The sequence below is a fragment of the Odocoileus virginianus genome, chromosome 26, assembly GCF_023699985.2.
Source record: "Odocoileus virginianus isolate 20LAN1187 ecotype Illinois chromosome 26, Ovbor_1.2, whole genome shotgun sequence".
Classification (NCBI taxonomy): domain Eukaryota; kingdom Metazoa; phylum Chordata; class Mammalia; order Artiodactyla; family Cervidae; genus Odocoileus; species Odocoileus virginianus.
The window spans coordinates 5,114,423-5,137,923 of record NC_069699.1 but is presented as its reverse complement, the minus strand read 5'-3'; the positions used below and the strand labels follow the sequence as shown (position 1 = coordinate 5,137,923).

Below are 23,501 nucleotides of genomic sequence, written 5' to 3'. Positions count from 1 at the left end.
CGAACTGTATAGCTCACGGAACTCTACTCATGCTCTGTGGTGACCTAAAATAGGAAGGAATTCAAAAAAGAGAGAAAACATATGTGTATATACATAGCTGATTCACTTTGCTGTATAGCAGAAGCCAATACAACATTGTAAAGCAACTAAACTCCAATAAAATTTTTTATTTTTAAAGCCCAGGAGCTGGAATCAGTATATTTTTCTATTGTGGTAACTCAGTCTTTTTGAGCCATTTCTCCAGTAAGCTCCCAAAATGAGAGGAAATGAACCTCCAGGACCTTCCACGCTTGTCTTTATTGGCCACTGGCCCTTGGGACGCTGCAGCAGCTTAGGTGAAGGTGAGATTTTCGACATCATGAGAACTAGAATACTGGGGGAAGGACATTTGAACTGCTGGTCCATGTTTGTAAAAAGAGAAAAAAAGTTACCCATTTCCCCTTGACGTCAGTGCACTTCTGGGGTCAGCCATGTTCACACCTGATCAGCTGAGATGTGTCACCCCCAACTCGGGGATGATCCAGATCATCTTCCTTTCTGGCCCAGGAGTTGCTGCTTTCCAGTGGTGTAGACAGTGGGCAGGGGAGGGTGACCACAGAACATCTGGGACAAAGTGGTCAAGTTTATCTACATAGATTTGAACAAAATGAAACATCCGCCCATTCACCTGCTGAGATCAAAGCAGGTGCAAAAGCCCTTGAATGCGTAGGAGCTCCGGTAGACAGAGGGGCTAATCACTCTTGTACAAGTGGCCAATAGGTGAAGACAGACCAGGTGGCCCTGTGAAAGACCTCACTGAGGACTCTCGGATAGTGGACCAACGATACAAGTCTTTGCAGTGAAGAGTTACTTCCATGATTCCTCATTTGACATCTCAAGCTTTATGGTTGTTCCGTTACAACCATGGTGGACTTGAGCATAGTCCATTAGTCTGCAGTAGAGGTGATGGCTCCTCCTGCAATGCAGGAGACCCGGGTTTGATCCCTGGGTCAGGAAGATCCCCTGGAGAAGGAAATGGCAACCCACTCCAGTATTCTTGCCTGGGAAATCCCATGGACAGAGGAGCCTGGTAGGCTACACTCCATGGGGTCACCTGCGACTTAGCAACTAAACAAGAGGTAATGGCCACACATGTTGATGTTTTCCACGTATGTTTGTCTCAACACTGTTCTCTAGGTGTGGTTATTTCATGTAACTATACATATAATGTAAATACTGAATCTGAAAACTGTTATGTTTCCAAGGGGAGGTCATCCAATATATGGGATCTCTTTACAAATCCAGTCCTGGGGCCCCAAAGACCTGACCATTAAAGCTGGGACATAAGTGACTATTCATGAGCTGATATACAGATATTGTTCATTAATTCCTGGGAGAGCGGGGGTGGGCAATGTACTCTGACTAGAAAGTCCCATGTGAAGCTCAGCTTATCACAGGGGACACCCACTGCTGCAGGCCATCAGCCGTTTGCCTTCACTGAAAGGCTCTGCTCACCTTGGAACTGGATGGGCTTTTTCACTGACCCTTGTCAGCTGACTTTCTTGAGACTAGCACTCCATGAAGGAAGACACCTGTTGGTGAAGTTAAAGGCTTAGGGACTGGGCCTAATTGCAAAATCCATAGTGTTTTCACGACAGAACTTCCTAGAGCTCATCCCACCTATGGAATTTAGTTCAGACTTGCAGGATGTCAAGTTGGAGGCTGTTTTGACCAGAGGTTAGTCACGTTCAGTCGCTTCTCAGTGGCAGGAGGAAGTTCTCAAATTCAAAAGCTCAACCACACACGTAAAAAAAGGTATCTGTGAGGTGATGGATGTTTTAACCTCACTGTGGGTAATCATTTCAGAACGTAGACATGTGTCAAATCACCACGTTGTCTCCTTTAAATATGTAACTTTTTACTTGTCTATTATACTTTTTTTGGCCAAAATTTCTTCAACCTCTTTGTTCTTCTGGTTAGTCTATTACACTTTTTATTAAAACACCACCACCAGCTCAGAGGGCCAGGAGAACCAGAGGAACCGTCATGGTGAAAGGCCTCCATCAGCAGTGCAATGAGTAGCAAGCACCTGTTACTCATTGGTCTGAAGGAGGTGCTAGGGTAGGGTGCCTAAAGGGCTTTCAAGATTACTGGTATTGGGGCCCTCATTCAAATATGGCCACAGGTCTGACGTCTGGGGGTGGAGGTTACAGGAATATTCCCAGGTTTGGGATGTACTGTCTCTAATTAGACAATATGCGACGGGGCCAGTGGAGCTGGGATTTTTGCCACAATTTGTGGTTGCAACCAAGTTTCTTGTTAATTGATTGTGAAATGTCTCTTTGAGCTGTGATGCAGCTCCCAAGAGGGCTACTTGGAAGGCAGCCGAGGGGAGCATGGGTGACTAAGCAAAAGCAGTTTGGCCTGTGAAGCCATTATAGAGACGCCTGCACACCCACCAACAGTTCCCAAGTTGTGTCCAAACCACTGATGCTCTCTCACTGGAGAATTCAGGACCATAAGTGTATTGCGTGCTACGCCAGGTGGAAGCAAACAGGTTTCATCCATCCCTCGCCGCCACCCTCAACCCCCATTAAAAGAATAAACTATCAGCCATACCCCAGACTGCAGACTAAGAGCCAGGTTATGAGGGAAGTGGCAGCTCGGTCCACGTTGGAAGAGTCGAGTGTGGCGGAAATGAACGTGGCCACCTTCTTACCGAAGCACCCAGAGTCCACAGTAAAGCTCCCGGCTTCCATCGGCCTGACAGTGGGGGTGCAGCTCCCGAGGAAGCGTGGAAACTCCATGCTGCAGCCCTGGCCATCCGAAACCTCGGGTGAAAAGACCGTGGACCCTTTCTTCTCCCAGGAAGAAGGCGCTGTGTCAACTGTTATGCTCGGCGAACTTTACGGGGAAAAGTCTATCCTGGAACCTGCATCTGACCCTTAGAGGAGCCACCAACAGTGGGTGCAACGAGTGGATCCCGTGAGCAGGTTCTTACGGAAGATAGGCAAGCACAGTCCAGACCAAAGCCGACCAAACACCCCCCGCCACACACACAGAACTACAGCCAGTACTCCGTAAGCTCAGGAGCACGCAGGGCGTCCCCCTGCGTGGGGGGAAGCCAGAGAACCGACCCATACCTGAGTCTTGTCCTCGCTCGTCCCACGCCTTTGGTTCACCGGGTCTCAGCGGAGTCAGCTCGCACCGAGCAGGTCTTCGCGCGCAGGACTCGTGGGCTCACTCCAGGTTCTCGCGTGGCTTCCTATGCGCAGGCTCACGGCTGCTCTGGCCCGCTCTGCCCGCCCCCTTTAACGCTGTCAATCACCTGCCTTGGCCATTAGTTGTAAAATAGATTCATCTGTGCAGCGGTTTTCCTGGGTTGCCTTCTTTCTGGCATTCAGTGGCCTCCTTACCCAAGATTTTTACTTTTATTTTTATTTGTACACTTCTTGTCCAAATGACTCGCTCGTTTGCGAATCTTGGTGGCTTTCTGCCCACCCACTTCTTGCGGGGGGCCGTGGGGGGTTGTCCCTGGCCGTTCACCCCTCCCTTCAGGCTCTGTGTTTTTTTTCCTTGGAAGAGTCAGATGCTCCGAGCTGCAACCACTGGGGTCAGCAACCTTCACTGCTGTCTTCCAAGGTCGCCCCTCAGTAAGGCAGCTAGTTGGCGCAGCTGCGGCCTGTTTTTGGCTTGTACTCACAGACCCAGATGGACCAGCTACCTGGGCAGTGCAGCCAGTAGGAGGCTGCCGAACAGACCACCTGTGTGAGCGTTTGCAGGGTCCCATGGGAGACACTGTATAAACTCTGCCTCAGCACAGTCTGGGCTCTCCTGGTGGTTCAGACGCTAAAGAATCCGCCTGCAATGCCGGAAACCTGGGTTTGATCCCTGGGTTGGGAAGATCCCCTGGAGGAGGGTGTGGCAACCGATTCCAGTGTTTTTGCCTGAAGAATCCCATGGACAGAGGAGCCTGGCAGGCTACAGTCCATGGGGTCGCAAAGAGTCGGACACGACTGAGCGGCTAACACAGACCAGTCTGTCCCAGGTGAGGAGGACAAATGTATCCACTGACTGCTGTGTCCAATTAGCCAGCATCCCCCTACGGGCAGGAACTCTCCTGTAGCTGCCGACTGCACACCCATGGTGGGGTCCACGGGAAAGCTCTGATGTGGCAGTCAAAAGCTGTCAGTGAAGCCTGCGGCCCAGCTCTGTGCTTGCGCTGGAGTGAAACTGGTCACAGCCTTTGCGGGGCAGACACGTGGTCCCTGTCTGGATTAAGAGACAGTGCGAAAAAGGGCCGAGAGGATGCCAAGTGTTGCCTGAAAGGAGGTGGGCGAGGGGTGGAGGGGGGGGGGGCTGACTGTTACAGCAACGCAACGAAAGGATGACCTACGTCATTGGGTCCTTTTCGTTTAATTATAAAGAATTGCTATACTTATATCTGCACTTTTTAGGCAATACATCGAGCGACACTAGAATTATGCGATAAGAAAAGCAAAGGTGGGGTGAATGGAGATTTCGAAAGGAAGGAGAACCAGGAGCGGGGATGGGGTGGGAAGCGTGTAGTTACAGTTAAATGTGGTCAGAAGCTGTGTGATCAGAAGCCAGTGATCAGCGTGTGACCATCACTAACTAGGGGATTATGATGCGTCTGAGTGCCTGAAGTTCCAATAAAACCTGCAAATTGTGCTTCTGATCCCGAACCCTGGATTAGGATGTCTCGGCTCTTCGGGCCGGGCGGCGGCGCTCCCCACGGCCACCAGAAGGCGGCGCTGCGGGTGCGGGGAGCTGAGCAGCCACCTGCGGGGCCGGGTGCTTTTCCGCAGGAGGAAGCCGAGCCCGTGGGGAGCAGAGCTGCTCGGGCGCGGGACCCGGCTCCCCGGGGAGGGCCCCGCCCGAGCGGGCGCAGGAAGCAGCTGACTTCCTGCGCCCCCGCGCCTCCCCTGCCTGCCCGAGGACCCCTACTAGGAGTCGGGGGTGCTCTGCAAACTAGCTGCAGCCGGCCCACGCAAGTTTTATTTGGCCTAAAAATCCAGATTTCTACTTCTCTCAGTCACGTGGGGCTTCTGGCGACCCCGGCGGCCCCCCACGTGCATCCCCGGCCCGGCGTTTCTTTTTTCCTTTTTTGATAGTTTCGACCAGATCAATAGCTTTCTGGCTATTGACTGTTTAATCCCTCTTCAGAACTGAATCCGGCGCAAGACTTCATACCATAGCGTTTCCTTCTTTGCACAGCTCTATACAGAGTTAATCATGGTCTCTTTTTCTTGACAGTGAATCCCCAACAAGTTACCAGTTCCCTCAGTCTCCTTACAAGGTCCAGAGGCACCAGGTATTGTCACCGCGGCCTCCTGAGGAAGTTTCTCCTGGTGTTTTTGCCTTCTACAACCTGAACTGGTCACCCTGTCCATTTGTCTGGTGTCTAGTGGGCAGCAGGCAGCTCCCTTCAGCTCAAGGGGTGCCTCTTTTTTTTTTTTAAAGCTGAGAAGTCCCCCATGTCAGTCTAAATCACACATCAAATTCCATTATATAAAACTGGAAATATGGCATTCATATAAATTACTCATTTACATTTATAACACTGACTTCTAATGAAGTCAGTCTATGAGAGTAATGAGGTTAATTGGAACAACATGCCATTTGGAGGAAGGCAGTAAATGGGGCTGTAGCCTCTTCTGTTCATTCACCTATCTGTTTTAGTGGCTGGCGCTGGAGGAAGCCTGGCTTGCCCAGGATATCCTGGAAGGTTCTCAGAAGTTCACCTCCCATTCCTGGTGTCTCCCTGGACCAGTCAAGGTGGAAGGCCAGCCTTCTAGGGCTCTGTGAGGCAGGGTTCCCACTGTCAGCATTTGCCATCAACAACAGAGGAGTGTGCATCTTAAGCTGTTAATATATATTTTGCACATAACATTGATATCCAGGGACTTCGCTGATGGTCTAGTGGTAAAAATTCTGCCTTGCAATGTAGGGGACCAGGGTTCAATCCCTGGTTGGGGAACTAAGATCCCACATGCCTTGGGCAACTAAGCCAGTGTTCTGCAACTACTGAGGCTTGATGCCACAACTAGAGAGTTTGAGTGGGCAAGGAAAAGATCCAAGTGCCTCAACTAAGACCTAACACTGCCAGATTAATGAGTTAATTTTAGAAACAGGATAACTTTCTTTAAAAAATTTAAAGATTGCCCTCTGTGAGCCCCTGTTCACTGCTACAGTTCAGAAACCGCCCTACAGTGGGGAGGAAGTGGTACCCAAAGGCCTGCGGTATTTCCGTGGCAACAGAAGGTAGCAACCCAGGCTACAGAAGAGGCCTGGGAGGTGGTGGCACAGGGAGTGGGCCAGCTTCGGGTCACCTGGGCATCCTGACGCTTCAGCCCAAGCTGAGAATGGAGCCTTCAAGTCCAGGCCAAGCCTCCCAGTCCAGGGGGGGGGGGACCTGGACTCAAACCCCATCTCCAGCCCTGACCTCATGTGCCCTCGGCTTTCTCCTGGGGTCTCCCCACTCCTCCACCTGGCCTTCAGGACAGATGGGCTTCCTCATGGGGCCCCTGGAGGAAGGGGCGGTTCTGTGGCCGCACCTGGGAGCCTCAGTGAGCAGAAGTCTTTTCTTGTGGATGGTGAGGAAACGTCTGTGCAGAGGCCTGCCCGACGGAGGGCACCACCTCACCTTCCAGGTCCCTCCCCAGGGCTCTGCCACCTGTTCGTGGGAGACCATGTGGGCTGACCCACTTTGGTCTCACCTCCCAGGGTCCCTGGTGCCACAGACGTCAACACCCTTTCCTGGGTCTGCAGTGGTCATAGTGAGCTAAGACTGGCTCTTGGTCCTTGGGGCAGGTCTCATGCCCCCTGAAGTGGAAGCGAGGAGTCCTAACCATCCTCCCACTATGGGTCCAAACATCCCTCCTCTCATATCTCCGCCTGGCTGGGACTGCTTGGTGGGTCACCTCCCCGTGCTGGGAGCTGGGGTGGTGGGGACAGAGCTTGGCTTGCTCGTAGGCACTGCCCCTGAGATGGCAGACCTGTTTTATCTGGACCCGCAAGTCTTAGCTGTCAGAACATGGTGCTGGCCTCGGCTGGACTGTGGTGCCTGCTGTGGGTGGGCAGAACTGTGTCTCTGTCTTTCTCCATTTCCCAAGAAGCTTGTCAGTTACTTAGGAGCCTTAGACAGAAGGTCCTGCATTGCTTTAAGAGAAGGAAAACTCTTGGTGAAATATAGATAGCATAAACGTTAACCATTTAAACAATTTTCAGGTGTTAATTACATTTAGATTAATGTGCAGCCATCATCACCACCTCCAGAATGTTTTCTTTTTTTCTTTCAGTGGCATGTGAGTTCTTAGTTCACCAACCAGGAGTCAAACTCACAGCCCCTGCAGTGGAAGTGAAGAGCCTATCCATTGGACTGCCAAGGAAGACCCAACCAGAACATAATATTTTCACCTTCCCAAAGGGAAACTGTACCTACCCACTGAAAGTGAAAGTGAAGTCGCTCAGTTGTGTCCAACTGTTTGACCCTGTGGACTGTAGCCTACCAGGCTCCTCCTTCCATGGGATTTTCCAGGCAAGAATACTGGAGTGGGTTGCCATTTCCTTCTCCAGGGGATCTTCCCGACCCAGGGATCGAACCTGGATCTCGCGCATTGCAGGCAGACTCTTTAACCTCTGAAATACTCCCAAGTCTGCCCTCTAGACTCTGGCAACCAATCGCCATTTTACTTTGTCTCTGTGAATTTTGCCTACTCTAGGCACCTCATGTAACTAAAATCATATAGTATTTGTCCTTTAATGTCTGGCTCGTTTTACTTAACAGAATGTCTTCAAGGTTCATCCATGGTGTACCACGTGTCAAAATTTACTTTTTAAGGCTGCCCAAGTTGCTTTTGAGTCTTATGTGAATTATGCTGGCTTCCACCCTTAATATCAATGTACTCTGAAAATACACAAGTCTTGTGAGGCCAGGATGATATGCATTCTTTCCTCTTCTCCCCTCCAGAGGGCACATGAACGTCGTGGGTCCCCAGGTAGCACGTGCCTCACTCTGGTTTTACAGCCTTCTTCTAATTCAATAAGAACTCCTGCAATTGGCCAAGTCGACATTTTATTTAAAAACATACATACACAATGGGAAGAACAGGAAAGGGGCCGTGACACCTCCTAGTTGGGGACTGGCTGACCGCATGGTGCTACCATGAGGCCTCGCTTTTAAGGAAGAGGGCACCTTCAAGACCGGATTTCCAAGAGAGATAAATTAGATGATGGCTGTTTTCAGAAGGGAGTTTAAGGCAGCGCCCCTCCCGAGGGCCGGGGAGAGGAACAGGCTTCACAGGAGTATTCAGAACCCCTCCCCGCATCACCTTAAGCGGAGGGGTGTGGGGGGCATCAGTCCCTGAGGCCGTTCTAAAGCTGAGGAAGAGATCAGATTTTCCTGGCGGCTGCTTTTCTTTCCCAGACAGGGAGGCATATTCTCTGATGAAGTGTGGAAGGCTGGAGAGAGAGGCTGGACCCGCTTGGAAGCCTGAAGAGTCCTTCCCGCGCCTCCCACCCGGGGGATCCGGTGCGAGGCCCGAGACCCCGGTTCTTCTGGGGTCGCCAGCTCATGACCCTCCATCCGCGGGGTCACACGTCCTGCAGGGCCTCCTACAGGGCTGGGGGGCGCTGGGGGCGTCAGGCGGCGTCTGGGGGAAGGGAAGGGCAGCGTTGAGGGGGCCGGGCCGCTGGGCTGCCCCGGGGCTGCGCATGCGCTGCGCTCCCCCGCCCACACCAAGGCTGTGGGCACTACTTTGTGCTTTTTCAGTCCGGTTGTAAAAAAAAAAAACGAAATAAAAGATTCCCCTCCCCGCTCCTCCCCACCCCAGGCTTCTTTCTCAGAGGTACTTGAACTCCTTTAGCTATTTCTTTCGGGTAATTTTAACCTATTTACATCTCCGTAATTTTAACATATTTATATCAACGTTGATTGATGTATCACTTTTAGACATTACCTATTAACTTTTTCACATTCTTTTTTCGTCATTCATTCTTTCTTAAACAGCCTCACAGGGACATAATTGAACTACCACACAGTTCACTCATTTAAAGTGTGCAATTCCGTGGTTTTCACTGTATTCACAGAATTGTACAACCATCCACACAATCTTAGAATAATCTCATTGTGTCCAAAAGAAGCGCCAAAGGCACACGCAGTCATTCCTGTATCCCCTGCCCCAGCCCTAAGCAACCGGTACTCCACTCTCTGTCTCTGTGGATTGTCTATTTTGGACATTTTTCCTAAAGGGAATCCTACCACCATGGTCCTTGGTGACTGACTCTTCACCCAGCCTTCTGTTAGCTTTTTGCCAGTGAGTATTAGGAGGAGACTGAAGCTCTACTGTGCCAAGCACTCTGTAAGACGCTTTGATATTTTTAATGTATGTTTTAAAAACAAAGAAAAGAATGAGCGAGAGTGCTGATTCAAAGAAAGAAGTAAAGTATAGCTGGTTCAACTTTCAGCAATCCTATTTCTAGGAATTTATTCTAAAGGTGAAAAAACATTAGGTTATGTGTGGGGGGGATATATTTACAAGGATGTTCATTTGTTCATTATAGCACTGTTGAGTAGGAGAGAATTTTTAATTAAAAAAAAATAGATATATAATGTGCCCAAATAGGAGACAATTTCAGTAAACTACGATGCTGACATGCAAAGGAGCCAGTGCTACCACCACCGAGCCATGAAGGATGCCAGAGCAGAACACTTAATTATGTGGAGAAAGTGACCGATAAGGGGCTGGGCAGGAACAGAGGAGCAGTTTGCAAAATCATACACGAAGTCTGATCCTTTAATAAATGCACATCTCTTGGGACTTCCTGGGCGGTCCAGAGGTTAGGACTCTGCACCTCCACTGAAAGTTCAGAGCTCGGCTTTGATCCCAGGTCAGGGAACTAAGCTCCTGTAAGCTGCATGGCATGGCTCAAAAAACAAAGGCACATCTCTCTCTTTGTATATTCAGAGCAAGGAAATGCTGAAGGGACAGATACCCAGCAGGTGCTATTTCTTGGTAGTGTGATAATGGTTTTTATTTAAAAAAAATTTTTTTTAATTTCTATTTTCTAAATATACTACCTTTTATTTTTGTCATTAGGAAACTCATTTAAAGAAAACAGGTTGCCATCAAGAGAATGAGAATGTTGGGGTGACCCTGGGCGCCATGGAGATAGGATGGTGCTGTCAGTGGTCCCTACTGCCAAGCTCCAGAGCCCATGTCCTCCCATTCCTGGGCACAGGGAACCTTCTTGGTCATCTGTATTCAGACCAGAACTCACCTGTGGACTGGGTCACGCACGAGATCTTGTAGGACAGCCACACGCTCGCCAGGCAGAGGAAGGTGGCCAGGAAACCGAAGATCTGCGCAAGAGAGAGGGGCCAGGAGGCGCCCAGGGCAAGGGCCAGTCACGCAGGCAGCCCTTTCAGCGGCTCACCCCTGTGCCTGTTTCCTGTACTGGCTGTGGCCGCGAGGGAGCCCGGGGACTCATCTGACCTGGCCACCTGTCCTCACGCAGGCACGAGGGTGATGCCCTGGCCCCGGTCAGGCCTGCAACTGGGTCGCAGCCAGGCCTCTGGGCACCACCTCTCACCTCTTCTCCAGACAACTAAGTGCCCCCGCTCAGGTTTATGTTTACAACCCAGCTGGGGCCAAGCCACCAGTCTTTATCCTGGACTAATAAGACTAATAAGAAAAAGGAGGAACAGTACATTTTATTTGGGGTTCTTAACATTTAATGTTCAAATGGATCTTGGTATGGTGGCATCATATGCACTTCATCCATAAAGGCTTTCTGTTCTGTCTGACTTCCCAGCTGTGTTGGAGCCAGAAGTTGAGGCCCCTATACCTGGCGTCAGGTTTACATGTATTTAAGTAACAGTAGGCTGAAATAAGTTCAAGCAGCATGCCTGTCCTTCCTGCGTTCCGTTGTGAGCACCTAGCCCTGCGCAGCCTTCTTATTTGTAGGCACAGGGCCTCCTGGGTTTCCCTGGTGGGGAAGTTCTTTACCTTCTTTACTTTCCCAGATGGTAAAGAATCTGCCTGCAATGCAGGAGACCCAGGTTCAATCACTGGGTCAGAGGATCCCCTGGAGAAGGAAATGGCTACCCACTCGCGTATTCCTGCTTGGAGAATTTCACAGGCAGAGGGGCCTGGAGGGCTACATTTCATGGGATCACAAAGAATCGGACATGACTGAGTGACTAACAATTTCACTAACACTTTAAAGGACCTCACGGAGGATTATTAAATGATGGAGTGAGAAGCAGGCACAGACTCAGGTGTCTCTGCCTGGGACTTGGAAGCCTGTAGCCTTTCCCGACTTGTCACAGAGGTCCCCAACCTTTTTGGCACCAGGGCTGGGCTTCAGAGAAGACAATTTTTCCACGAACCAGGGAGGAGGGATGGTTTCAGGATGATTCGAGTACGTTACATTTATTGTGCACTTTATCTCTATTATCATTACATCAGCTCCACCTGAGATCATCAGCCACTAGATCCCAGAGGTTGGGGACCTCTGGTCAATAGCAACTGCAGCGGCAGGTACTAACACTGATGGAGATTTACTTCATCCCAGGCAGTGTTCTAGGCCCTTCAGATGCATGGCTTCCTTTAACCCTCAGAGCTCTGCCAGATGAGACCAGAGGTCTGAGCCCAGGGCTCCTCTCTGCTCACCTTGCCAGGTGTCCACAGGTCCCCCAAGGGCATGGCTGGGGCCCCTGGAGGTCCAGCAGGAATGGCCCAGAGCAGCCAGCCCAAGCGCAGGACTATCCTGCCTGCCTGCTGGTTCCCAAGTGGCTGCCCTGCCCGGCACCGCGTCCCACCCCCCCACAGCCTCCTCTTCCCCCTTGTCCATCTCCCTGATTCCTTTTGTACCAATTGTCTGCACCACACAATCAGCCTATTACAGCCTGTCCCGGCCTCTCATTGTCTGTTCTGCACAATTAGCACATTATACACTGTCCTGCTCCCCAACTGTTCGCACTGCATAATTGAACAGTTTATTACAGGGCTACATAATGTGCTTCTGGACGACAGGGCCTTGTGTGCTAACTGTTTCACGGCCCCGGCCTCCTAAGCAAGAGCATCACTTTCTCATCAGTAAGGACTGTAACTTTTCATTTCTTCTGGCTTCTCCGGGTCCATGCTGGTTCCCACAGGACAGGTGGAGGACAAGTGGGGGTTGTTGGGAGTCCAGGGCTAATACTGTCATGCGCCACCCGACTCAGAAAACCCAGTGGGACTCTGCCCGTGTGGTAGATGACCACAAAGCTCCTCTGCCCTTCCTCTGCCAGCGGGCAGGTGGGAACCATCCCTCTTCTTGGAAACTAACCTCCACAGTGGGGAAGGGGTATGGGAGGGGCGTGAGGGGCACAAATTTAGGGGACAAGGGTTCGATCCCTGGGCCAGGAAGATTCGCTGGAGCAGGAAATGGCAACCCACTCCAGTATTCTTGCCTTGAGAATCCCATGGACAGAGGAGCCAGGCGGGCTACAGTCCATGGGGTCACAAAGAGTCGGACACGACTGAATGACTAAGCTCAAGGGGCATGAGTGCTCAGAGGTCCGGCTGTCCCTCTGCAGGGAGCTTCTGCCCCCTGTAGACTCCACCCGTTGGTGGAATCCCAGGCACTCACTGGCTCTCCGCCCAAAGTCAAGAGATTTTGAGTTCCATGTGGAAGTGAGTGACTATCACACAGACAGCTTCTCTTCAAACTCATTTGAAAAGTGAGGCAAATCGGTTGTAGCCCACAGGCTTCCAAACTATAAGCAATAAGCTAAATCAGAAATCAGATGACAGGAACCTATAGATCTTTTAAAGAATATGGCTTCCCATATGTGACTACTAAGACACATGTGGGTTTCCTGGTGGCTCAGACAGTAAAGAATCTGCCTGCAATGCTGGAGACCTGGGTTCAGTCCTTGGGTTGGGAGGATACTCTGGAGAAGGGAATGGCTACCCACTCCAGTATTCTTGCCTGGAGCATTCATTCCATGGACAGAGGAGCCTGGTGGGCTCCATGGGGTCACAAGAGTCAAACACGACTGAGTGAATCACACTCACACAGACACGTCTGTGTGTCTCTGGGTGATAAATACACGTAGCTCCCACCAAGCTCTATTTTTGTCCACTTCATGCTACTTCCATTCAGGTTAGCCAATGGGTCAGTGTTCACCTCTGAAAGGTACAGAAGTGTTATTTCCTGGTCTGAATACTGTGAATAGTCAGGAATGGCAAAGCTGAGACTCATGGTGGGTATCACTAGCTGATCGCAGGACTGTTCCCTGGGCCCCAAAGGGATCTTCCCTGTGCAGGACCCTTCCCCGAGCAAACGACCAGGGCAAGCATGAGAATTAAAACCTACTTAACCCCTTGATTTAAGGAGTGGCCATAAGAGAAAGAGGTCTGGGCCGCTGGGGCCATTTGAGTTTGCACAGCCCTGCCCATCACCACCTGACGCCCTCTGCCACAGGCCCACGTTTCAGGCTCTCTGGGGACTACTGCCGATGGATCAAGGTGGAGACCGAGCCTGAGAAAGAAAGGCCCCAGAGAACAATCCCTGTGCCGCCCTGTGAGGAAGAGAGTGGGCATTCAGAACAGGAATTCCTCCCTGCCGCCTCCTGGGAAACGTCCTCACCGCTCCAGCCACCAGTCCACTCTGTCTGTAACTCTCGGAAGCTGCCACGATGGAGGCGATGAGGAGGAGCAGGGTACCGATTAAATAGTGCAGGAGTTCCTGCGGGCAGAAACAGAGCAGATCAGTGGGGAGGCAGCTCCGCTCCCGTTCTCAGGAGAGAAGGACAGACACTTCCTCCTCTCCCGGTAACACCCCCGCAGGAGGACGGGAGCTCACAGGCAACAAGAAAGGACGGCTGGCCGGGATGAGGCCAAGCAGGAGAGAGAAGACGCTGGGCAGGCAGGAAGAGAGGCGGCAAAGACAGAGATGCTTCTCAGGTGAGCAGAGACGTCCCCTAAGGACGGCTCCACTCCTGAGGTCAGGCTGTCCGTGGTTACCTTGACCTTCAGGCTAAAGCTACTAACAAGCAAATGAGCTGCTTGCAGCTTCCAGGCTGGAGCGTTTCAGTGCAGTTCCAGCTCTGAGAAGCAAAGCCCCTTAAAGAGATGTGTGCCTTTGCTTCTACTGCAGAGAAAGGGCTCGCAATGTGCTGGCTTTGGTGGCTGCCTGGAGGGCCTCCCCATTCTGCGGACAAAAGTCCTCCCAGTTCTGCCCGCATTTTGTCTTCCCTCTTCTTGACTGTTGAAAACGTGCCCTCAGGCCAGACTGCTGAGGGTCTGCAGGAAGGGCTGACCCCATCTTTGCTTCCCTTGGGTCCATAGAGCCACCTCTTTATGCCTTTGCACGTCCTGGAGGAGGTAGGGGCCTCTGACTTCTGACTACAAGAGGATGCTTCGCCTCATGCCGCCCCTTCCCTACCAACACCAGATCAGAAGGGCGAACTGGGGCTTAGCGCCACCAAGAGCGGGCTGTGCTCTAAAGAGAAATTTGTAGCTGTTACAGGCATATGTTAAAAGTGAAGAGAGGTTTCAAATGAATAACCTAAACCTTCACCTTAGGACACTGGGAAAAGAAAAGCAAGCTAAAACCTACAAGAAGAAAGAAGGAAATAGGGATCACTGCAGAAACAAATGCTACAGAGAAAAGAACAACAGAGACAGTCAATGAAATCAAGAGCTGGTTCCTTGAAACAATCAACAACATAGAGAAAACTTTAGCTAGACTGACCAAGGGGAAAAAAAAAGAGAAGAAAAACATTCAAATGGCCAGAATCAGAAATAAAAGAGGGGACATCACTACTGACGAAATAAAAAGGATTTTAAAAGAATACTGTGATCAGTTGCACACCAATAAGTTACATAAGTTAGATGAAATGGAGATATTCCTAGAAAAACATGCTACTGAAAATGACTCGAGAAGAAATAATCTGAATAAGATCTATAATAGTAGAACCTGAATGAATAATAAAAACACTACCCACAGGAAAAGCCCAGACCAGATGGCTTCCATGCAGAATTACAAACATTTAGAGAGGAATCAATACCAACTCTTCCAAAACTTTCCTAAAAACATAAGAGAAGAAAACACTTCTGATAACAAAACCAAAGAAATCACAAGAAAACTACAGACCAATAATATCTCTTATGAACACCAATGCAAAAATGCTCAACAAAACACTAGCAAACCAAATCCAGCTACATGTAAACTGAATTATACATCACAGCCAATCAGAATTTCCCCCAGGAATGCAAAGTTAGCTCCCACATATGAAAATCAGTGCAATAACAGAATCCTCGAAGGATTCATCATCCTGCATGATTGTCTTAATAGACAAATGAATTAAAGGTAACTTCTTCTATTTGAGAAATACCATCTCTGGTGGCTCAGACGGTAAAGAATCTGCCTGCAGTACAGGAGACCTGAGTTTGATCCCTGGATCAGGAAGATCCCCTGGAGAAGGGAATGGCTACCCATGCCAGTATTCTTGCCTGGAGAATTCCATGGACAGAGGAGCATGGCAGGTTACAGTCCATGGGGTTGCAGAGAGTTGGACATGACTGAGTGACTAACACTTATCTACAAAAACCCCAGCTAATGTTACATTTAATGATAAAAAACTAATACTCTCCTCCTAAGACTGGGAACAAGATGATATCCACTCTTGCCACTTCAACATTCAATTTCTTGCCATAAGCCAAGAAAATGAAGTAAAAAGCATCCAGACTGCAAACAAATGTAAAACTATCTCTATTTACAGACAGTATGCTCCCATAGATAGAAAACACCAAGGAATCCACTAATGAACCGTCTATTAGATCTTATAAATGATTTCAACACAATTGAGGATACAAGATCAATAAACATAAATCAATTGTATTTCTATCCATGTGCAGTGAACAATCCGAAAATGAAATTAATAATTACATTTGAAATAGTATCACGAAGGGTAGGATACTTAGCAACACACTAAACAAAAATAGTATAAAACTCATACTCTGAAAATTACATGACATTGTTGAAAGAAGTTTTAGAAGATCTAAATAAATGGAAAAGCCTTCCATGCTCATGGATCACAAGACTTTATATTATTATTAAAATGGCAATACTCTCCAAATTTATCTATAGATTCAATATCATTCTTATTAGAATCTCAGCTAACTTCTTTGTGGAAACTGAAAAGCTGATTATAAAGTTCTTATGGAATTACAATTCAAAATAATCCTGAAAAAGAACAAGCGGGAAGACTGCTGGAATGCAACATGTTATATCCACTTTGGAAAATAGCCGGGCAGTTCCTCAAACAATTAAACATTTACCATGTGACCCAGCAATTCCACTCTTAGGTATATTCCCAAGCAAAATAAAAACATGTCCATACACAAAACTTGTATACAAATGTGCACAGCAGCAAGATTCATAATTGCCAAAAGGTAGAAACAACCCAAATATCCATCAATGATAAATGAATAAACAAAATGTGATTCAGTGGTTAGGACTCCGTGCTTGCACTGCAGGGGGCATGGGTTCGATCCCTGGTCGGGGAACTAAGATCCCACATGCCACGTGGTGCACCCACAACAAACAAACAAATCAACAAAAAACCAAAATGTGGTAAATCCTTTCCATGGGTTATTTCTTAGCTATAAAAAGAAATGAAGTGCTGATACATGCTATAAATAGATAAACCAGGAACACACTCTACTAAGTGAAAGAAGCTAGCCACAGAAGACCACATCTATGAGTCCACTTACATGAAATCTCCAGAATAGGAAAAGTTATAGAGACAGAAAGTCAGTTAGTAGTAGCTCAGGACTGGAGGAGATGAGGGGTAGGAGGTAACAGCTAAAGGGTACAGGGTTTCTTTTTGAGGTGACGAAAATATTCTAAAAATGAGGCGACGGTTGCACAAGTCTAGAAACATATGGAAATCCACTGAACTGTACACTTCAATCGGTAATTGTATGACATGTCAACAAAGTGTAAATAAAGCTGTTTTAAAAATAATATAATGGGAAGAAGAAACCTTAGCAGCTTCTGATATCTTTCTTCACACTCTGCCTGTCCACTTTAGCTGACAGATGTTATCCGTACGACACCCACCACCTCTATCAGCTTCCTGCTTCCACGTTCCACCTCCAGGTCACCCCCCACTCAGCCCATTTTCTGTCACTTGAGAAAACCAGCATGCGATGAGAAGCACAGCCTTCTTGCAGCTTGAAGGTGAGTTTTAGAGGCCAGTAGGACACGAGGCAGAGAGGGCTACCCAACAGTGGGAAATTCAGAGCTGAGGCAGCCAAGGAGGCGGGGCGTGTAGACGGGAAGGACGCCGTCAGGTCCCAGCACCCAGCCTGCGTCCTGACTCGCGCCGGGGGAGAGCGGCCCGGCCACTCCCTTACCGACAGGGGCCAGCTGATACAGGTGAGCAGGCGGTAGAGGCGGAAGAGGTGCACCAGATAGAAGGCGAGGATCATGATCAAGTTGCAAATGGTGACCACTTCGAAGTAGCTGTAGGCGCTGTAGCTGGTCCACAAAGAGGTCCTCACGCAGATGAAGGCGATCAGCAGCGTGACCTGGGGTGGGAACACAGACACATCAGAGAAGTGCCCGCCCGAGATGGGCACCCAGGGAACGAACAAGACAACAGGGACTTCCCTGGAGGTCCAGTGGTTAAGACTCTGCCCTTCCACTGCGGGGGGCCCGGGTTCGATCCCTGGTCAGGGAACTAACATCCCACAGGCCCAAAAAACAAAACAAAATGCATATGGTGATAAGACAGATTTATAAAACAAAACACCAGGAACACAACCAACCACAGGGGACTGAGGAGCGGCCACAGTTGAGGTTACTTCCTCACCAACTGGCAAGGAACAGAGCAGTTCCCCCACAGGACAAGCTTTTGATACGCAAGCCACTGTGAACACAGGATGGGAGGGAGTGGCATGTCCGCCCTAAGTAGTCTTTGTAGCAGCAGGGTGCGACCTTAGAGACAGAGGGCAGGGATTCTGGAAATAACCAGGCAGGACCACTCTGCTATCTGCTCAACCTCCACAGAGTCAGTCAGGCAGAGGACCCCAGCGTTCCATTAGGTTGACCTAGGAAGTTGCCAACACTTGACTATTTTTGACCCACCAAGATGTCAGTTCATACAAATAACCTACCAGCTGGCCGACGGTAAGTTGGCTGTTGACAAGAAATCAAAATAACAATCCAGCTAAGACAGATAAGAGAATTTTATTCGAGTCAAACTGAGGATGATAACCTGGCAAACAGATTCTCAGAAACTCTGAGAACTGCTCCATTAAGCAGAAGTGAGAGGTGCAGTTTTATACATTTTTGAGGCAAAGAAATTATGTATCATATTGATAGGTTAGCATTGAGTACACAGTTCGTTGAAGTGTTTTTGTTTTTTTCAATTATGCATGTACAGATAAGCCTTTGGTCAATGTGACCCCTTGTTTTGAGATGGAAAAGAAATACATTAATCATAGGGTTATAAAGAATCTGAAGAAAGAGGTCTTCTCAAAGGCTGAGTTCGTCTTTCTGCTTTGAGGAGGTCTGGTTAATGAATAACATAGATTCACACTGCACTTTGGGAAAGGTCCATAAAGGGGGCATGTTCTTAGTTATTGCTGGCTTTTTTTTTTTCTTCTGTCTCAGTTTGATTGTTCTACCATAGAAAATTTATAATTTTCCTCATCGTTCCCATGTACTGATTGCTTGATGTACATGATCTCATTGAGACGTCCCAGAACTCTGCCGAGTCAGCAAAATCCCCCCATTCCTGCTTGTGGGGAAATGGAGGCAGACAGTCTCCATCATCAGCCTACGGCTACCCAATTAGAGCTTTCCTGGTAGCTCAGACAGTAAAGAATCTGCCTGCAATGCAGGAGACCTGGGTTCAGTCCCTGGGTTGGGCAGATCCACTGGAGAAGGAAATGGCAACCCACTCCAGTATTCTTGCCTGGAGAACCTCACGGACAGAGGAGCCTGGCGGGCTACATGGGGTTGCCAAGAGTCGGACACGACTGAGTGACTAACACCCAGTTTTAAGCAGTGGGAGAGGAATTTGAGTCTTAAGACTGATTCCAGGGATCATGTTCCTCCACTTCGGATGCAGTTTTGCTTTCCAAAATGTAAGCCCTGACCACGAATGACCTGAGGAGGCCAGAGGCATCATCAAATATGTGGGAATCCCGGCTACAGGGTGGTGCTTGCTCCATGCCCTGCCCCCGACACCCCCCCCCCCAACCCCCCGGCACCCTGCCCCATCCTGGGGCCTGCTATTGAGAACTCGCTAAGTATATTGTTGCCTGAATGAATGAGTGTGCACAAGTAATAAACTCATGACCTAGTAATGAATGAGCAGGTCGGGTCGATTATTAGCAACATAAGAATACCATGGGAGGGACATCCCCGGTGGTCCAGTGGTTAAGACGACATGCATCCCATGCAGGGGATCCAGGTTCGATCCCTGGTTGGGGAACTAAGATCTTGCATGCGTACGGCATGGCCAAAAAAAAACCAGGGCAGACTGGAAGAGGGAAGAGAAGGCTGAGTTTCTATGAAGGCCACTCACAGAGAAGAAAGTGTTGCTCAGCCCAAACGGGGGATGAACCGATAACACACAGGTGTTAAACGTATGTAAAGTCTCAGTCAATATTAAAAGTGCAACCAATTTAGGACAAAGGTTAAATCTTTCATACTGTCTCTGGCTTACAGAACAGTGACTGTTCAAGGGAGTATATTTTGTGTTCCATGAGACAGCTGGTGATGTCTGGAGACATTCCTGGTTGTCACAGTGTGTGTGTGCGTGTGTGTGTGTGGTGGGGGGATGCTGACACCCCTCCATGCACAGGGCAGCCCCCATAATAAAGAACTATCTGGCTTCAAGTGGAGCCCTCAAGCTACAGTGCTGCCATGGAGAAACTCTGCTGCAGAAAGTGAGCGGCTATCATGAGAATTCAATCACGAAATCAATCTAAGGCTGGCCAACTCTAAAAACACTGTTTTCTAAAGCTCCTCATTGCTAGCATTCTATCAAGGTCCTAGGTTACAGGGACATCAGCCAGCAAAGAACGTTCGGCTTGAGGCCTAAAGTGGGCGTGAAGAGTGTTCTACTTAACAGATCAAAGCAGAAGAATGTGGCCCTGACACTCAGGGACCCTCAACGTTTGCATATTTCCCTTTGCTAATGAGCAGCCTGAGGAGTTTCATTTTTTCCGTTCCTCTCCAGCCCACTGGCCAAGGATGACATAACGACTCACGCCTTGAAGCTGTTTTAAAGCTCCAAAGGGAGGCTTTGCTTCACCCAGGAGTGTGCCTGATGGTCACAGCTCTGCTGCTCCATCAACAGCCCCCCCCATTTCCAGCCCTCGCCTATCTGGGGAGTTAGGTGGGGGAGTCCCCCAACCTGGCATGGATCCTCTCATACAGGCTGGGGTGGTTTAATTCACTTAAAATGCAAATAACCCAGGATTATGCAGTGTGATTTCGAGGTGGAGAAGCAATTTTGCACCTCATTGAATGCACAGATTAGAATCATTTTTATCAGTCTTTATCTGGGACTGAGTCTGCGGACACGTGGGTAAGTTTCCCCAAGCAACAGAAGGGGCCCAGGCAGGTCTTCCCCTCGAGCCCCAGGACTGAGCCGAGAAGTACACGATTTCTCTATGACCCCAAACTATCTCCATCTTCTCTGGGAACCCTGACTATGAAATAAGACTCCCCGAATTCTCATCCCTGGGTCTCAGGCCGCCAGTCATGCATTCTTCTCCAGTAAAGCCCGATTCTGGCCAATCTCGTTTAGAGGGCAGATGGTGTATACTTGTGCACGCTACCAAAAGCTTCCTTTCTGCCCAAGGAGGCATCATTGCTACTTTAGCTAGCCAGCATCTTAGCGAGTGCACTGTATTCTAGACTTTTCAGGAACTCCTCAGTAACCTCTGCAAATGCCTTGAATCCTCCAGATTGACACTCAGGGGGCACGTGGAAGGGTGAAGCAAGAGAAAGAACAGACAATGCAGAGAAAAGAGCTGGGATGTGGACAGCCCCGCCGCCCCCATAATCAGCCTCTCAGGACCTCCTTTTTTCCCTTCCCCCTTCATTAAAAAAAAAAAAAAATGAAGTAGAGTGGATTTACAATGTGGTGTTAGCTTCAGTAAGGTAATTCAGTTGTATATGCATGTATATAAACACACACAAACATATATATGTCAGTTATACATATATATGTGTACTTTTTCAGGTTCTTTTCCATTATAGGTTATTATGAGATACTGAACATAGTTCCCTGTGCTGTACAGTAAGTCCTTATTGTTTATCTATTAGGACCTTTTCGTGTTCCCAGTTAAAAAAGTCTGAACTCAGAGAAACTGAAGTGAAGCAGGCTGGAGAATTTCTGGAAGACACAATCGGTTCTGTTGAGAGTACTATCAGTGTGATACCACCTGAAGGACTCACTTGTTTCTCTGGGTACCTCCTGTGTGTGTGTGTGTTAGCTGCTCAGGCATGTCCGACTCTTTGCAACCCCATGGACTGTAGCCCACCAGGCTCCCCTATCCATGGAATTCTCTAGATCCTCTCATAAAGGTCTTTTCTTTTTTTTTTTCCCCGCTGTGCCATGCGGCTTGTGGGCTGAACCTAAGTCCTGGCAGTGAAGGCTCTGAGTCTTAACCATCAGGGAATTCCCAATCTGTTCTTTTATAACAAACTGTCATGTGAGTTGAAATTAAAGCATCTAATATAAATGTCCAGGGGTTTAAAAGTCACGGTGCAAGAACCTTCAACTCAAAGCCACGTCTCTCGGATCTGCCGTGGCTTTGCCTCAGATGAGAAACCACCCCCTCTCCCCTAGACTGAGTTCTTTCGGACTCCGTGCTATCAGAATTCTTACTATTAGAAAGGAGATGAGTGTTGTGAAAGCAGCATGAGTTTCAATTTCAGAGGAGATGAAACCACCCGAGAGAAATGACTGTCATCCCCTTAGAACTCTGGAGGCTAACACAGGCAGATCTGAAGTCCACGGCCACGTGCCAGGCAGTGAGCCCAGGCTTTCAGGCTGGGTGGGTCTCCTTCAAAAAGCAAATGGAATTCTGAAGTCTAAGACGGACAATTTCTGGACAAGCCTCCAGAGGCGGTGCTCAGGAGATGAACTGCCCAGGGACATCCCCTCGGCAGATCTGTCCCCTAACACCCTGCCCACATCTGGCTGCAGATGGCACACGCACCTTTGTGTGAGAGCCTGCCGGGGCTGGGTGCCAGCAGCTCACCCACCCCACTCTCTCGCAGGGTTTTTCTTCTGACCTTGGAATAATGTTTCAGTGAGAGACATAGGCAGGAGGAGGGAAAGTAAGTGATGAAAGGCAGGATCAAAAGGCCGCAGACCTGCTCTAAGAGGCTTTTCTGGAAAAGGCCAGGAGATGAAAGCTGGGCTTGTTCAAAAAGTCAGAGATGTGGGCGATGATGCAGTGATGGGAAAATGTATCTGTAGGTGTAAGCGGGCCCATCGGTGGCTCTGCCTGGGGCGGGGAGGATGGCAGGAGACTGTGATATTCCAGCCGTGGCTGAGCTCTGCCCTGGGCTTGCGTAGACGCACCCCTGCCTGTTGGTGAAGCCCCCTCCTCTAGACTCCAGGAAATGGCCCTGCGCCAGCTCATGGAAAGGCATGTGCCAATGGACTGTTCCATGGTAAAATTAACTTATTTTCTTGTATTATAAAGATCACATATGGGGATTTCCCTGGCAGTCCAGTGGTTAGGACTCCACGTTTCCACTGCAGGGGGCACAGGTTAGATCCCTGGTCGGGGAACTAAAATCCCTCAAGCTGCACGGCACTGGCAAAAAAAAAAAAAAAAAAACCCATACAAAGTTGTTCAGTTCAGTTCAGTTTGGTTGCTCAGTTGTATCCAACTCTTTGCGACCCCATGAATCGCAGCACGCCAGGCCTCCCTGTCCATCACCAACTGCCAGAGTCCACCCAAACCCATGTCCATTGAGTCAGCGATGCCACCCAACCATCTCATCCTCTATCGTCCCCTCTCCTCCTGCCCTCAGTCTTTCCCAGCATCAGGGTCTTTTCAAATGAGTCAGCTCTTCGCATCAGGTGGTCAAAGGATTGTAAAAGGCGCTCTATGAGGCCTCGTGGAGATCTTTAACGGCATTATACCCAGGCCCAGGGATAAGTGCTCTACAGTTTTTAATCAAGTTCATCCTCACAGCAGCCCTAGGAGGCAAATCCTGTTGTCATCCTTTTATAAGGAAAATAAGGCACACAGCTGTGCACCCCTGCTCCCCTCAATACCGCCCTGCCCATGGGACCTGACTGCGTCTCTCCAGGCCCCCCTCCCAGCTCCTGGCCTCTTTCAGCCAAGGGCTTGAGACCTCTGTCTGCTTCCCGCTGGGAGCAAGCACAGAACAGCCTGTGGGACCCTGGATAATAGAAGGCAAACCTGCCTTGATTCCAGTGCTCTCACACCGGGATGCAG

The 23,501-nt window shown here is 49.2% G+C and overlaps 1 protein-coding gene across 1 annotated transcript in view; it reads right to left on the bottom strand.

Annotated features, from left to right (window-relative positions):
• Positions 1–8,559: 8,559 nt before the first annotated feature.
• CMTM7 (CKLF like MARVEL transmembrane domain containing 7) overlaps positions 8,560–23,501 on the bottom strand; it is a 45,384-nt gene continuing 30,442 nt past the window's right edge. Inside the window, exons 2-5 of the mRNA XM_020892124.2 lie at positions 17,415–17,588; positions 13,639–13,737; positions 10,282–10,363; positions 8,560–8,654 (exon numbers count right to left, since the gene is read on the bottom strand). Coding sequence (XP_020747783.1) covers positions 8,644–8,654; positions 10,282–10,363; positions 13,639–13,737; positions 17,415–17,588 — 366 coding nt within the window. The 3' untranslated portion in view covers positions 8,560–8,643. The remainder of the gene's footprint in view (positions 8,655–10,281; positions 10,364–13,638; positions 13,738–17,414; positions 17,589–23,501) is intronic.